General features: G+C 43.2%; 1 protein-coding gene across 1 annotated transcript; it reads right to left on the bottom strand.

The window, feature by feature from the left end:
• Window positions 1-373: 373 nt before the first annotated feature.
• On the bottom strand, window positions 374-14826 carry LOC139393027 (store-operated calcium entry regulator STIMATE-like). Its single transcript, XM_071141346.1, has 8 exons — window positions 14334-14826; window positions 12842-12890; window positions 12552-12647; window positions 12089-12210; window positions 10950-11062; window positions 10074-10157; window positions 8212-8334; window positions 374-1938 (listed from the first exon to the last, which is right to left on the bottom strand). Exons 1-8 carry the CDS (start codon window positions 14521-14523, stop codon window positions 1822-1824), a joined length of 894 nt encoding a protein of 297 aa, XP_070997447.1. The 5' UTR covers window positions 14524-14826; the 3' UTR covers window positions 374-1821.
• Window positions 14827-15903: the final 1077 nt, after the last annotated feature.

Below are 15903 nucleotides of genomic sequence, written 5' to 3'. Positions count from 1 at the left end.
ACGGTAAATGCTGCTCAATCGGAAATTGTGTTTAACAGCCGCATTGTCTACAATTCTATTAGGACTGAATCCAGGCCTTAGTCATTGCAGGAAGACAGGCTCTTTACATGCTAGGTTTAGGTGCTAACTGGGAAAGCAAACAGGTGAACCCGATCATGTGGCGACACTGCTTAGGATCACACCTGGTCACCCCTAACTAACCCTTTCCTCTACATGTCCCAACGACTATCTCCCTCTCTAACCACCCCCCTCATCCCTCCTGTCATCAGTTTGGGGTCACAGAGGTGTACTACTCCACGTCCCGCTCAGGTGTGTCATCGAGCTCAGGGGCCACCGGGCTGAACTAAGCCAACAAAGGAATTCAACACCCGTGTTTGTTATTATACAATTTCACTTTAAATTATTATAATACAAAACAGTGACAACAGTTAAGACAAATAACAGACATTTTTCTCGTATCATATATGAATATATTATGGCAACATGGCACTTTCAAGTGGAAATCCATTAAACATTCAAACTATTTCAGTCACAATTAAAAATTATGTTTCCACAAACACATACATGATGGACTGGAGCAACGCTAAATAAAAAAAGATTTTAAAAAATGATCTAAAACAGTGAATAATTAGAATAAATGCAAACAGTGTAGTGGCGCAGGTCCTCACAGTACCTGTTCCAAACATTTGAGGTCACGTGAAATGACAGTCTCACAATCAGAATCTTTCATATCACATTAAAATGGTTCCAGGAACATAACTCAATGAATACAAAAATGGCAGTACTGTATTTTCATGTTAGAGTTAACAGCTCTATGATTGAGAAATGGGATCTATAAGAATGAACATACAATTGTAAACGGAACACTATTTTGGTATCTCGGGTAATCTCCGAATTGACCGTGATCATTTCTGGGATACCACTTGGAAATCTCCCATTACTGCAGGTTTAACCACAAGTAATATGAACACAGTCAAATAGACAAGAGAAGAAAATACATTAGAACATTCAAAATCACAAAGCTCTTTACTTCATATCAGAAACATTGCAAATATTTGGATAAATCCAAATCAATCCCAAAATGGACATCCATGAGGAATATAAAATGATCTGGTCCATTTTCCACCTTGTTAAACATCCTCTGGAGAAGTGTGAAGAACTGTTCCAGACCAGACCACTACAGTCCAACTCAGATAAAACATTTCCAACTTTAAAGGTCCAACTGCTCGGGCTGAGTTACAATAGTCTGACAACTGATATGAGTGGACGTTGAAATCCATATGATTGAAACTACCCAGCCCTTCCACTTGTTAGTGGCAAAGGAGGAAAGGAGACAAGGACACTAGTAGGGGATTCTACTGAAAACTACAGGTCCAAAACGTATTTAATTACAGATCATTAGATGATGCATGTCGAGGTTTGAACTAAGCAGTTATCTGTATGATGAAGGAAAACAGAGGAGATTGTACTGACACCTTACCGCTACTCTTTAGAAGTTGATACGGTATGTCAAGGAGCTCTTTGGAGATCAACAAACACCCTTTTCACAAAATCCCCCCGTGAGAGAGGACAGATTTACTCTTTCATCATCACTGTGCTCTCTAATCATCTCCATTACGAGACACTTTATAGCCCCCACCAAGCGTATAGCCCCCTCCATCATAAAGCATAGTTAATATAACATTCAACATCCTCTAACAGCCAAGTCATCAAAGACATCATTGGGATGTGTACAATGAAAAAAAGCAAATGCGTGTGATTTGTTTGTGTGTGGTGCAGGTCAGTGTGTGTGTCAGGGTCTTTTAGAGAAGGATACCAGAGCTACACCTCCACCCAGCTAGGTATTATGCCCACTACTGGGAGGCTAGAGTGGGACCCTCCTGGATCCATTGTTGAACTATCCTCCTCCTCAGCGTCTGTGTCGACGGGCAACAGGACCTGGATGAGGTAGAAACACGTCAAGGAACAGATACACAAACATACAGACATCGTCACACAGATACGTGAGCAGCTGTCGGCCAGGATGAGGTAATGTGTCCAGGTCTGGTGTGCTGTTATTTCCAACCCAAGGCTATAAAATTCCACTTTATTCCCAGTCTGGAATATTGTCCAGACCACTGCTCCACCATATATAATCACAACATAGCGGAATTCCAGAACCTCAAACGCTTTATGGAAAGCCTTTTATGGCATAATAAACCACCATATTACATTCAGAAAGTATTCAGACCCCTGGACTTTTTACACATTTTGTTATGTTACAGCCTTATTCTAAAAATGGATGCAATTTAAAAAATACCAAATCAATCTACACACAATACCAAAAAATGTCTGCAGCATTGAAGGTCCCCAAGAACAGGGTTGCCGTCGTCATTCTTAAAAATGTAAGTAGTTTGGAACCACCAAGACTCTTCCTAGAGCTGGCCGCTCGGCCAAACTGAGCAATCGGGGGAGAAGGGCCTCGGTCAGGGAGGTGACCAAGAACTCGATGGTCACTCTGACATAGCTCCATAGTTCCTCTGTTGAGGTAGGAGAACCTTCCAAAAGGACAACCATCTCTGCAGATGGTAGAGTGGCCAGACGGAAACCACTCCTCAGTAAAAGGCACGACAGCCAGCTTGGAGTTTGCCAAAAGGCCACTAAAGGACTCTCAGACCATGAGAAGCAAGATTCTCTGATGAATCCAAGATTGAACTCTTTGGCCTGAATGCCAAGCGTCACATCTGGAGGAAACCTGGCACCATCCCTAAGGTGAAGCATGGTGGTGGCAGCATCATGCTGTGGGATGTTTTTCAGCAGCAGGGATTGGGAGACTAGTCAGGATGGAGGGAAAGATGAACGGAGCAAAGTACAGAGAGATCCTTGATGAAAGGATCCTCATCCATGCTCCTCATCCAACCTGACAGAGCTTGAGAGGATCTGTGGAGGAGAAATGGGAGAAACTTCCAAAATACAGGTTTGCCATGCTTGTAGCATCATACACAAGAAGACTTGAGGCTGTAATCACATCCAAGGTGCTTCAAAAAAAAGTACAGAGTAAAGAGTCTGAATATTTCTGTTATTTTATTTTTATTACATTTGCAAAAAATTCTAAACTTCTTTGCTTTGTCATTATGGGGTATTGTGTGTAGATTGATTTTTAAAAATTCCATCATCAATTTTAGAATAAGGCTGTAATTTAACAAAATGTGGAAAAAGTCAAGCTATCCAAAAACTTTTCGGACATTTTGGATGAGATTATGGTAGTGTGTGCATGCACGCAATGCAGACATCTTGGATGAGATTATGGTAGTGTGTGCATGCACGCAATGCAGACATCTTGGATGAGATTATGGTAGTGTGTGCATGCACGCAATGCAGACATCTTGGATGAGATTATGGTAGTGTGTGCATGCACGCAATGCAGACATCTTGGATGAGATTATGGTAGTGTGTGCATGCACGCAATGCAGACATCTTGGATGAGATTATGGTAGTGGGTGCATGCACGCAATGCAGACATCTTGAATGAGATTATGGTGGTGTGTGCATGCACGCAATGCAGACATCTTGAATGAGATTATGGTGGTGTGTGCATGCACGCAATGCAGACATCTTGGATGAGATTATGGTAGTGTGTGCATGCACGCAATGCAGACATCATGATGAGATTATGGTAGTGGGTGCATGCACGCAATGCAGACATCTTGAATGAGATTATGGTGGTGTGTGCATGCACACAATGCAGACATCTTGAATGAGATTATGGTGGTGTGTGCATGCACGCAATGCAGACATATTGGATGAGATTATGATAGTGTGTGCATGCACGCAATGCAGACATCTTGGATGAGATTATGGTAGTGTGTGCATGCACGCAATGCAGACATCTTGGATGAGATTATGGTAGTGGGTGCATGCACGCAATGCAGACATCTTGAATGAGATTATGGTGGTGTGTGCATGCACGCAATGCAGACATCTTGAATGAGATTATGGTGGTGTGTGCATGCACGCAATGCAGACATCTTGGATGAAATTATGATAGTGTGTGCATGCACGCAATGCAGACATCTTGGATGAGATTATGGTAGTGTGTGCATGCACGCAATGCAGACATCTTGGATGAGATTATGGTAGTGTGTGCATGCACGCAATGCAGACATCTTGGATGAGATTATGGTAGTGTGTGCATGCACGCAATGCAGACATCTTGGATGAGATTATTGTCATGAAAGAAGCAGAAAGGGGGCTTTCCCAGCCTTCCTCTCTCACCGATATGAGGCCAATCCCAAATAAATGATCTTCATTCAGATACTGTACACTCAGACCAAGATGTCTATCGATGTTATGTCTGTGTTTCATCCCATAAGGAAACAGGTTGGAGATGTTAGGGCATTTACCTAGTCCGTTTGACAGCATACACCAGAAAGGCCATAACTAACAGCTCTAGAATAACTAAATGTTTGGCTGTTTATGATAAAAGTAAACAGCCTTCTCTGAACACCATATGGCCACAGCTGACCATGGGTGAAACCATTCCCCAACACTATCCTACAGACCGTGTCGGGAACTGAACTCAAACTCATTGCACACAGACTATTGACCAACCAAACTCCAACAGCTCTCCCTAATCAATGCCCTCCTCTCTCCCATGGACATAGTTCTCTCCCTCTTTTTTCTCCTCCTCCACTCCACTTTCCATAACATCACTGAATGGAAATTAATTCCAAATGTCACTTATTCCCGGGATGAAGGGATGATTTGTTGCTGCTTGGCAGAGTACCAGGGACGAAGAGGGAGAGAGGGCAACACTGCCAGTCTGTCATAATCATTGTGACTCCAGAGAGAGGGTGAGAAAGAGAGAGAGGACAGAGTGAGAGAGAGGAGAGTGTACAGTAACACATTGACTGCTGTGTAGGAGGTCAATTCTCTCTGATTCCCCAACACAGGAAGCTTCTGTCGACAGTCTCACTACTCCAATATACCGTAAATGATTTCCCACTCAAATAGACCAACACTATACACCCACTGGAGACAGTTAACTAATATCATAATGGCATCACTATTCACCACATACTGTTCTCTCACCAAATACAATTCTCACAATGGATCCATTGAAACAAAGTGATCACACACTTACGGTGGACTACAATCTCAACAGATTAGGAGCAACTCTACAACATGAAACACAGAAGACACTTGACTCAACGACGTGACAACTGGCAGTCCGATCTAGCGCCATCCATCCATCACTCGTGTCTTACCAAACAAGAAATGTCAATGACATTGCTATGACACTCATATTTTCCAGAACAGCCGGGACAAGACAGACATTGATTCAATTCCACACGGTACAATCCAACTCGGGTAACTGACCCACAGAGAAACAACACGACAAATTGACGGGCGAAAACAGAGAGAGAAACAAAAATGGAGAGAAAGGGGGATTTTCCCTGACTTAAGTCTTTCCTTGACAGTAACTGTGGGCCAGTTGCCCTTTAGACCAACCCAGAGAGCAGTGTGTGTGTAGGTGTGTGTGTAGGGGGGAGGGGGGAAGCCCCCCCCCTTCACTGTGACAAACATCTATCATAACTCTCACAGCCATCTTGTTTCTTGTCTTTCTCAACAAACACACGTCTTTAGCCAGTGTCCTATTGGGATATGTAGTGTCACGGTGATGTTTGGTGGGAAAGTCTCTTTGGCACCCATGGGCCTTAATGTTGTATCATCAAACAATGTCCCTTCATGATGCCACAGAGCAGTAGCTGCTGTAACAGCCTCCTCTCTTCTGGGAAGGCTTTCCACTAGCTGTTGGAACATTGCTGCGGGGACTTGCTTCCATTCAGCCAAAAGAGCATTAGTGAGGTCGGGCACTGACATTGGGCGATTAGGCCTGGCTCGCAGCCAGCGTTCCAAATCATCCCAAAGGTAGTTGAGGACAGTGCTCTGTGCAGGCCAGTCAAGTTCTTCCACACTGATCTCAATAAACCATTTCTGTATGGACCTCACTTGGTTGGAAGCACAGAATTGTTGGAAAGTTGGAAGCACAGAATCGTCTAGAATATCATTGTATGTTGTAGCGCTAAGATTTCCCTTCACTGGAACTAAGGAGCCTAGTCTGAACCATGAAAAACAGCCCCAGACCATTATTCCTCCTCCACCAAACTTTACATTTGGCACTATGCATTGGGGCAGGTAGATTTCTCCTTGCATCCGCCAAACCCAGATTAATCCGTCACACTACAAGATGGAGTCCAATGGCAGCGAGCTTTACACCACTCCAGCCGACGCTTGGCATTGCGCAACGTGATTCCAGGCTTGTGTGCGGCTGCTCTTCCATGGAAACCCATTTCATGAAGCTTCCGACTAACAGTTCTTATGCTGACATTGCTTCAAAGGGCTGTTTTGAACTTGGTAGTGAGTGTTGCAACAGAGGACAGATGATTTTTATGTGCTATGACTTCTGCACTTGGCGGTCCACGTTCTGTGAGCTTGGGTGGCCTACCACTTTGCGGCTGAGCTGTTGTGGCTCCTAGACGTTTCCACTTCACAATAACCGCACTTACAGTTGACCAGGGCAGCTCTAGCAGGGCAGAAATTTTACAAACTGACTTGTTGGAAAGGTGGCATCCTATGACGGCGCCACGTTGAAAGTCACTGAGCTTTACGCTATGGGCCATTCTACTGCCAATGTTTGTCTATGAAGATTGCATGGCTGTGTGCTCGATTTTATACAATGGTCAGCAGCAGGTGTGGCACACGAGACACCCATCTTATTTACGCCCATCTCAGTGAACTAATCCATTGCGGAGGCCGTGGGGGTGGCACAGTCCAAGAAGAGGAGTGTGGCTGCAAGTCTCCCTCCAGAATGGGCTCCCTCCTGACAATTTGTGTACATTCATTGTTTCATAAATTCATTGTGTGAATTGTTTGCATTTGACTGTTAGTTTATATCAATTTCCCATTACATCCATTTATCACCAGTAGTACATTTACAGTTCATTCCTATAATATCTAATCTACAAAAGTTTGGTTGGTTAAGGTAATGTCTTTTAATGCATTAAATATAATATTTCAGATTTTACCATTCTTATTGTTGGAGTGGGCACGTTGTTTGCAGAGCGCATAACCTATGCTACACTTGAGAGAAACAAGTTTTGGTTTATTTCATTCCATTTATGAGTTTTGTTCATTTAGTCTGTCTTTTGTTTGGAGCGTTCCTGTCGAGGTTGAGTAAGGACATGCACCTGATTAAGCATAGAAGTGGGTCTATAGGCTACCTTGCCTGAGTGCAAATGTAGGCATATAAATGTGCCCATTTGGGGATATGGTAGTATTTCTGATTGGCTTAATGCACGATCACTAATGAGCTGTAGAGCTTCTCAAAGTAATGTTTTCTTCACCTCAAACAAAGTAGGTTTTCACATCCATTGAAAATGACAATTCCTCAATGTATTTAAAAAATATATATTTCCAGCTCTCTCCCTTTCAATAACCACTCAGGATAAATGGTATGCTCTGATCCAGTGGAAACATAAAATAAGCCAAACTGATTACTTCTTATCCCTTAAGCAAATAGCCTACAGCTGTGTTTGTCCCGAGCTCATTAGCATGGACAACTTTGAGGGCCCAAGATATTTTATACAATGTTGCAAGGAGTTTCAGGCCAGACCCAAGTAAATAGTTGATACAATGTTTCAACGTTCGCTGCAGGCAGGCCATGCGTAGCCAATGTGTTTTATTGGATATACTTTTACCAGGACATTTTCTACCTGCAGGCAGCAATGTTTTAATTTGTTGGCTTTATAGGCTATTTTTCTATAAGTTACTTTTTAGGTTTGTATTATTTTCATTTAGATTTGAATAGAATTTTGATTAACCACATGACAATGATTTTGAGGTACGAAGATGTTATTATAAAAATGTGCATATGAAAACTATGACTGGCACGCAGATCGGTAGAAATGGTAAGATAAATGGTCATTCCACATGAGAAATGTTGCCGACTCCTTGTGTAGCCTATTACCGGCAACTTCAGGAGAGTAACGGCAGAATCTGGAAAAACCATTAGGAGCAGGAGGAGGTGAACTTTTTATTCTGGTGATCTCTCAAAATAAAAATATCAAAATAAAAATATGTTTTAAATTTGACCAATGATTGGTCGAAAGAACAGACGCCTTTCGTTTTTTTTTTTTTTGTCGGGGACATCTCTAGTTAACCGACACTCACCTGTGACTCGTCGCCAGTAACCCACGGCACCGTGGAGACGACCTTGGTCGAGGGGTCACAGGAGTCGTCCAGGCTCTTGTACTTCCTCATCATCAGACTGTCCACCACCCAGAACATGATGGACTACAGAGGGTCACACAGAAAACAAACTCAGTCAGTACAACTGGTGTAGTGGTGGATCCAAAAATACAAGCGTAGTGCACTGTCTGGGATACAAAACTCAGCAAAAAAAGAAACGGTCTTTCAAAGATCATTTGTAAAAAAAAACACAGATCTTCATTGTAAAGGGTTTAAACACTGTTTCCCATGCTTGTTCAATGAACCATAAACAATTAATGAACATGCACCTGTGGAACGGTCGTTAAGACACCAACAGCTTGCAGACGGTAGGCAATTAAGGTCACAGTTATGAAAACTTACTAAAAACTAACTAAAAAAAGGCCTTTCTACTGACTCTGAAAAACATCAAAAGAAAGATGCCCAGGGTTCCTGCTCATCTGCGTGAACATGCCTTAGGCACGCTGCAATGAGGCATGAGGACTGCAGATGTGGCCAGGGCAATAAATTGCAATGTCAGTATTGTGAGATGCCTAAGACAGCGCTACAGGGAGACAGAATGGACAGCTGATCGTCCTCGCAGTGGCAGACCACGTGTAACAAGACCTGCACAGGATCAGAACATCCGAACATCACCCCTGCGGGACAGGTACAGGATGGCAACAATAACTGCCCGAGTTACACCAGGAACGCACAATCCCTCCATCAGTGCTCAGACTGTCCGCAATAGGCTGAGAGAGGCTGGATTGAGGGCTTGTAGGCCTGTTGTAAGGCAGGTCCTCACCAGACATCACCAGCAACAGCTGGACCAGACAAGACTGGCAAAAAGTGCTCTTCACTGACGAGTCGCGGTTTTGTCTTACCAGGGGTGATTGTCAAATTCGCGTTTATCGTCAAAGGAATGAGTGTTACACAGAGGCCTGTACTCTCGAGCGGGATCGATTTGGAGGTGGCGGTTTTGTCATGGTCTGGGGCGGTGTGTCACAGCATCATCGGACTGAGCTTGTTGTCATTGCAGGCAATCTCAACGCTGTGCGTTACAGGGAAGACATCCTCCTACCTCATGTGGTACCCTTCCTGCAGGCTCATCCTGACATGGCCCTCCAGCATGACAATGTCACCAGCCATACTGCTCGTTCTGTGCATGATTTCCTGCAAGACAGGAATGTCAGTGTTCTGCCATGGCCACCGAAGAGCCCGGATCTCAATCCCATTGAGCACGTCTGGGACCTGTTGGATCGGAGGGTGAGGACTAGGGCCATTCCCCCCAGAAATGTCCGAGAACATGCAGGTGACTTGGTGGAAGAGCGGGGTAACATCTCACAGCAAGAACGGGCAAATCTGGTGCAGTCCATGAGGAGGAAATGCACTGCAGTACTTAATGCAGCTGGTGGCCACACCAGATACTGACTGTTACTTTTGATTTTGACCCCCCCCTTTGTTCAGGGACACATTATTCCATTTCTGTTAGTCACATGTCTGTGGCACTTGTTCAGTTTATGTCTCAGTTGTTGAATCTTACATTTATACAAATATTTACACATGTTAAGTTTGCTGAAAATAAACACAGTTGGGGACACGTTTATTTTTTTGCTGAGTTTACATATACCACAGGAGGTTGGTGGTACCTTAATTGGGGAGGACGGCTCATAGTAATGGCTGGAATGGAATGAATAGGACAGTATCAGACTCAAACACATGGTTTCCATTCCAGCCATTATTATGAGCCATCCTCCCCTCAGCGGCCTCCTCTGACATATACACAACATTATGTAGAGTGTTATTGCAGGCTGGTTGAGACTCACGTTGACAATGACGGGCACGATGAGCATGACCAACACAAGGTCCACCTGAGGGTTAGGGATGTAGTCCAGCAACACAGACTGCAGCTGGAACAGTAGCATGCAGAGAAACACAGCGTCACAACACACACTTTCAATTTGGGCAGGGCAAAATAACAGGCGCGTTACACAAAAGACTGTCATCCAATGACATTTAGATCGTCAATATTTTGCACTATAATAGAGCGAGTATCTCTTTGGCTCTCTGCTGTGGAACATGTGTGAGATTGGAGCTAATGTGATGATTATGTGGTATTCACCATGTCAGAGAGAGAGAAAAAAAACTCAAAGTATTAGATTTGTCTGGAATGAGCTACGGTATGTTAATGACAGTTTGTGCCCCCCCCCCCCCCCCCAGCCTTCTCCCTGAGAAAAAGCCACAGTGTCCCAAAGCAATGTGTACTGAAAAAAACTAAATGACCCTCTTCAAGAGAGGAGCAGTGAACAGAGCAACAACGACCCTAAAACACAAAGAAGGTTTGAGCAGGAGATCCACAGCCTCAGTCAAATAACCAACCAAACAAATTGTCTAAAGACCCTAATCCCAGGGGCTAGATGATATTCATTTGGCTGAAGGTCAATGTTCCCATTCTGTTCAAAGGACAACTCTTTCTCTTTGTTCTCTCCAAAACCTTTCATCCTCCCTTTCTTTTTCAGCCTTGACTTTCTGTTGACTTTAAATTGTCACCAGAGATTTCAAACACAGAACCGAGAAGAAAGAACATGATTGACACTTCCGCTCTCTCTCTCTCGAGTGGGTAGAGTCTCTCAGTTCTCTCAGGATCTGGGTTAGCCCATGTCCCTGGAGCAGGTGGTTGTGGGTACTGTAGGCCTACTCACGTTGGTCCATCCTGGAATGAGCAGCACCAAGCTGACTACACTCTTCTCCAGGACCATGATGAGAAGGTAGACACCACACTGACCGAGCCACGCTGCGGCCTGGGGAGGGTCACCTGGTCAGACAGAACAGACCATTACTTAATGACCACACAGAAACCACATGCACTGGCCAACGGACTCAGATCGTCACCTAGGGAAGATCAGCCATAGAGAGGACGACAGCAGACTGCACATTGACCCCATAGAGGCATTCATACACACAGACAAGCACCCACAAACTCAGTGCGCTGGTCTAAACACGTCTAAATACTATTTGCATCTCTCGGTCATCTCAGTGTACACAGACAGGAACATGTCTCTGTCATTAACAAACACTCTGCACCTGGGAACACAGCAGAGAGAAAGACAAGAGAGAGACAGACGAGAGACACAGACAGCGAGACAGAGACAGAGAGAAGTGAGACAGCGGAGAGAAAGGTATAAGAGAGAAACTGCATGTTGTTGTTCAGCTCTTTAAGAGGGACAGAGAGGATTTACAACTAACTCTACACAAACGGCTAAAAGTATTACTATTTGTTTAGTTTTCAGGACCAATAGTTATGACAGAGGGACAGTATTTGTAGCAGGCTTTTGGGGGAAAGGTCCCCACACAGAGAGAGAGTGATACAGATCGGATGGAAACTAAAGCCCACTAAAACATTTGGCCAGTGGTCATGGCACAGCTGCATTTACAATCCGGTGGATCATAATAATCAATGGGGAAAAAAACATGAAACAGAACCAAGCGCAGATACAGTAGAATATTACTTTGTGGAATACAGTAGATTAACAGACTGACATTTGAAATCTTATTTTGGTTATTTTTTCCCCCATTAAGATTTATGGACAAAGCGAGTGCAGCAATTGGCTAGAACTTAATCCCACAAGTCATCATCGCCCATCGGAGGATGTTTTTCATGCAATATTCTCATGAGCCTACAGCGGCCTCCAGTGGTGAAAGGAAGAAGTGTCAACCTTCCTGAAATATTCTGAAAATTAACTGGCACAACCCTCTCCAACGACACAGAACAGTAGATGTCTGAACTTTGGTCAACCTCCAAACATTTGACACAGCATAAACAGATGTCTAGGAGACTCACCGTATTCTCCAAAGGTGAGCAGTGTGAACTGCTTGTACTCCACGATCCTGGAGACAACCTTGACCCCTGCCCAGATGACCAGCATGCCTAGCGTGGCATCGAGCAGGAAATTTATCAAATACCTGTGGAAACCCACCAGGAAGTGAGTCAGTGATTTGACATGGGGCAGCAGGTAGCCTAGCGGTTAGAGTGTTGGGCCAGTAACTGAAAGGCCAGTGGTTGGAATACACGAGCCAACAAGGTGCAAAATCTGTCAATGTGTCCTTGTGCAAATTAGGTGATAAGTCCCTTGCACTAGGGCTACCATACTACTATGGATGACAGTGTAAAACAACACATTTCACTGCACCTGTCTGCTGTATGTCACAATAGAACATCTTATTTATTTATCATAATGATTGGTTGAGGCTTTAGATTGGAATGTGGTTTCTGCAAACCTGTCCAATCACAGCTATGGACTCACAGGGAACAGGGGTCCATTTCTGTGAGGTTGGAGAGGAACACATTGGCGAAGTGGATGAAGAGAGCGCCAATGGCCTGCTTGGACATGTCGTAAAACCTGTAGAGATGGGGTGAAATGTAGGATGGTCATCACCATGGTGACTTGTAATAGCCAAATATATAAGTCAACAAACATTAACATCTCTAAATCTAATAGAATCTTTGATCCTCAGCCATGTGATCAACCAACGGTCTCCGGTTCTTCCCTGGGGGTTTTGATACAGTCTCTGATAAAAAACACTGGTCTCTCACCAGATCCTCCACGGTCTTCTGATCCCTACGGGTTCACGGAACCTCTTCACTGTAGATAGAGATGGAGAGACGCAGGGAGAGAGAGAGAGAGAGAGAGACAGCCATAGAAGAGTGAAAAATTCCTATCTCTGAGGGTACATGTCCTCTGTGGGTCCAGGAGAGATGGATAAAGAATGGAACAAGTCAGAACCACATGCTCCCTCAGTCCACCCATCCCCATCAGGACACTGGTAGCTCAGGGCCACGTGTCTAACAGGAACCCACTGTTCCTCTCTCCCCATCTAACACAAGGTCTGAGTGTGTGACTGTTCACATACCAATCATCATGTTGTGGCTGCAGTTTGACTCATTATCACCCCAAAACTATCTGAAGGTTAGAATGCAAAGCCAGAATTGGTGCCTGGCATAAAATGATAGCAACTGTATCTAAGAACTCTGGCATGCAAAAGGTGTGGCCAGTGGTCTGTCAATGGGAGGAAGTCACCAAAATAGCCAAGAGGAAGAGGACTCTAAACAAAGATGGCTGCATCTTGGCAAGCGGAGGAGAGGCATTGAGATGGACAGGGTAGCTCTGCCGTGCATACCAGTGCAGCGCTTGGCTGAGTAGACCCTTGATTTTCAGCAGTATATTAACATACTTGGGTACTCTGGCTGACGCAGTACACACACACACACAGCTAAATATTGATATTCTTACTAATAAGTAACTGTGAGAAGGTCAAAGCTATTTGATCCTCCACTCACCTTTAGAGTCTGACCCCTTTCTGTCATAAATCACTCTGTTGTAAAGTACATGACTACAAAATGTCCTCTCACTGTAGATAGAGATATAGACAGAGCCTCTTCTCTTATATTCAAAAAGGCATGTATGTATTCGGTAGGATTTTATGACCACCCTCTCAAAGTAGTTTGCTCCATCATAGACCATAAACGTTCACCCCGGTCTTGAAGAGGATTTTCAATAATAAGAATAATATAAATTAAATGGGTTTATAGATCGTTTACCAGTAGTTTATCGTTTAGGGATAGTTTATAAATATACAATAGTCTAGTAGTTATAGGACACATTCGAGATCGTTTACATTTGTGTTGATGGGCCACGGATGACATATGGCTACGCGTGGCGCTGAATATTTAAAATTTAGCACATAAAAGGATATGGGAAACATTCTTATAATAGACTATTTAAATGGAATTATAATATAATTCTATATTTATTATCAGCCTTATAAAGTGCAACAGCAGCCTATCGGAATGAAACGTCAAATAGCATAAACAAACAAACTGCCACGTGCTCACAGATGGAGAGGAGCTCTGCAGTGGATACCAGAGCAGTGCTTGGCTGAGTAGACCCTTGATTTTTCCTTTAAAAGTGATTTCCAAGTATTTTATTTTAAACATGGCCTGCTATTTCGAAACAATAAGTTATCCTATACAATTATACTGCTCAGCCCTTGAAACATTGTTACGTTCTCGTCTGAAAGATACTCACCCATCAATGTGCTGAAGGTAACTATGGCCAGCAACCCTTGAATCAAGACTCCGAATCTGTTTGTCAAAGCCCCGTTATCGCATCCCTGAGGGTTCGCCTTCGTAATGTCTGACATATTCGAAATCTCAAAAATGGCATTATTAAACGGTCTTTTGACCAGAAAAACACCATTGTATCCGTAAATGTCCATGTCGAATACTTTAAAAACACCCGAAGCAGACAAAGGACAGGGGGCACTTCCCCTGTTGTTTGCGAGGAGAGATCTAGGAGCCTTCCAATCTCAAGAAAAACAAAACGAATTTGTCATGCTATCACTGCTCAATGCCTCTCTCGCGAAGTTAAAACAAAAGTATTTTGCGGGGGGGGGGGGGGGGGGGGGGGGGGGAGCCACCGAAAATGCGAAAACTAAAGTCAGGAACATGGTTAAATGTTCTACTCAATATCAACTGCAAAATACGGGATTCTGACGTCACCTCCTGCTGTTGAATTCCTTGGATCTCTGCGAGCGTTTGTTCCTTTTGTTAATTGCGGTCACGCGCTCCGGTCTCCGCAGTAGGGGGCCATCAATGTCCCGAGCGCCATTTGAAATGCTCTTTAACAGTTACCACGTTCTAATCACATGTATAGAGTTTAGCCTATAATTTAATCTAAATGGACGACCTTTGTTATATGAATTATCTATAATACAGCAGTCAGATGATGTGTCCTACACATGATGAGAGATAACAATAGTGGCTTTAACACTAAGCCTTGAGGCAGTCATTTTGACTTCATATTAATTACATTTAAATGTTTCTTCCATTTTTAAACTAATGCCTAAATAAGTCTATTTATCGCATACATTTGTGTTTAGAATTTCGATTTCAGAAACATAATTTGTGTTATATCCAGTTTTAAAAAGACATGTATTTCTTTCTTCCGCTCATTCACCGCCAGTCATTCACCGCCAGTCATTCACCAGCAGTCAGCCTGCTTAGGTGATGATGGCCCATCTAAACTACACCTAAACTATATTGAAAATAATTTCACAAATACAATAACAGATTTAGCCTAAAAACAATATTAAATTGACAAAAGTCTGATGGATAAACATATTGTCAATTGTCAAATTGATTATGAAGAGACAGTGCAGTTTATGCAGTTCAGTTGGAATTGACACAGAGGCAGGGAAACAGAGCACCAGAAAATGACTTTTTCAAATCCTCTGAGGCTCCTACAGAGTTGTATGCAGGTAAAACCTTCTGACTTCTATATAGTATTAGAAAGAGTCGATTCTGAGGTTTCCAACGCGCTTACCTTTGCCAATAACTCTAAAAATTGAAGAGATTAGCTCTATTTCAAAATATCACATTTTCCAAGAATAACTGTCCAATGTGCAACACTGATATCCTACACTAACATAAACCAATGAAAATTATCTTTGATTTGTTTTATTGGGTAACGTATTCTAATGTTACCCAAGCCTTCATAACACACAACCAAATGATTATTTGTGCAATAGTATATGAAATATATTTATAAGACTGTTATTTTGCAGTCAGAATAACTGCTCATTGGCTCAAAGTGGGAT

This window comes from Oncorhynchus clarkii, chromosome 33 (assembly GCF_045791955.1).
Source record: "Oncorhynchus clarkii lewisi isolate Uvic-CL-2024 chromosome 33, UVic_Ocla_1.0, whole genome shotgun sequence".
Lineage (NCBI taxonomy): Eukaryota > Metazoa > Chordata > Actinopteri > Salmoniformes > Salmonidae > Oncorhynchus > Oncorhynchus clarkii.
This window is presented reverse-complemented; position numbering and strand designations above follow the sequence as displayed.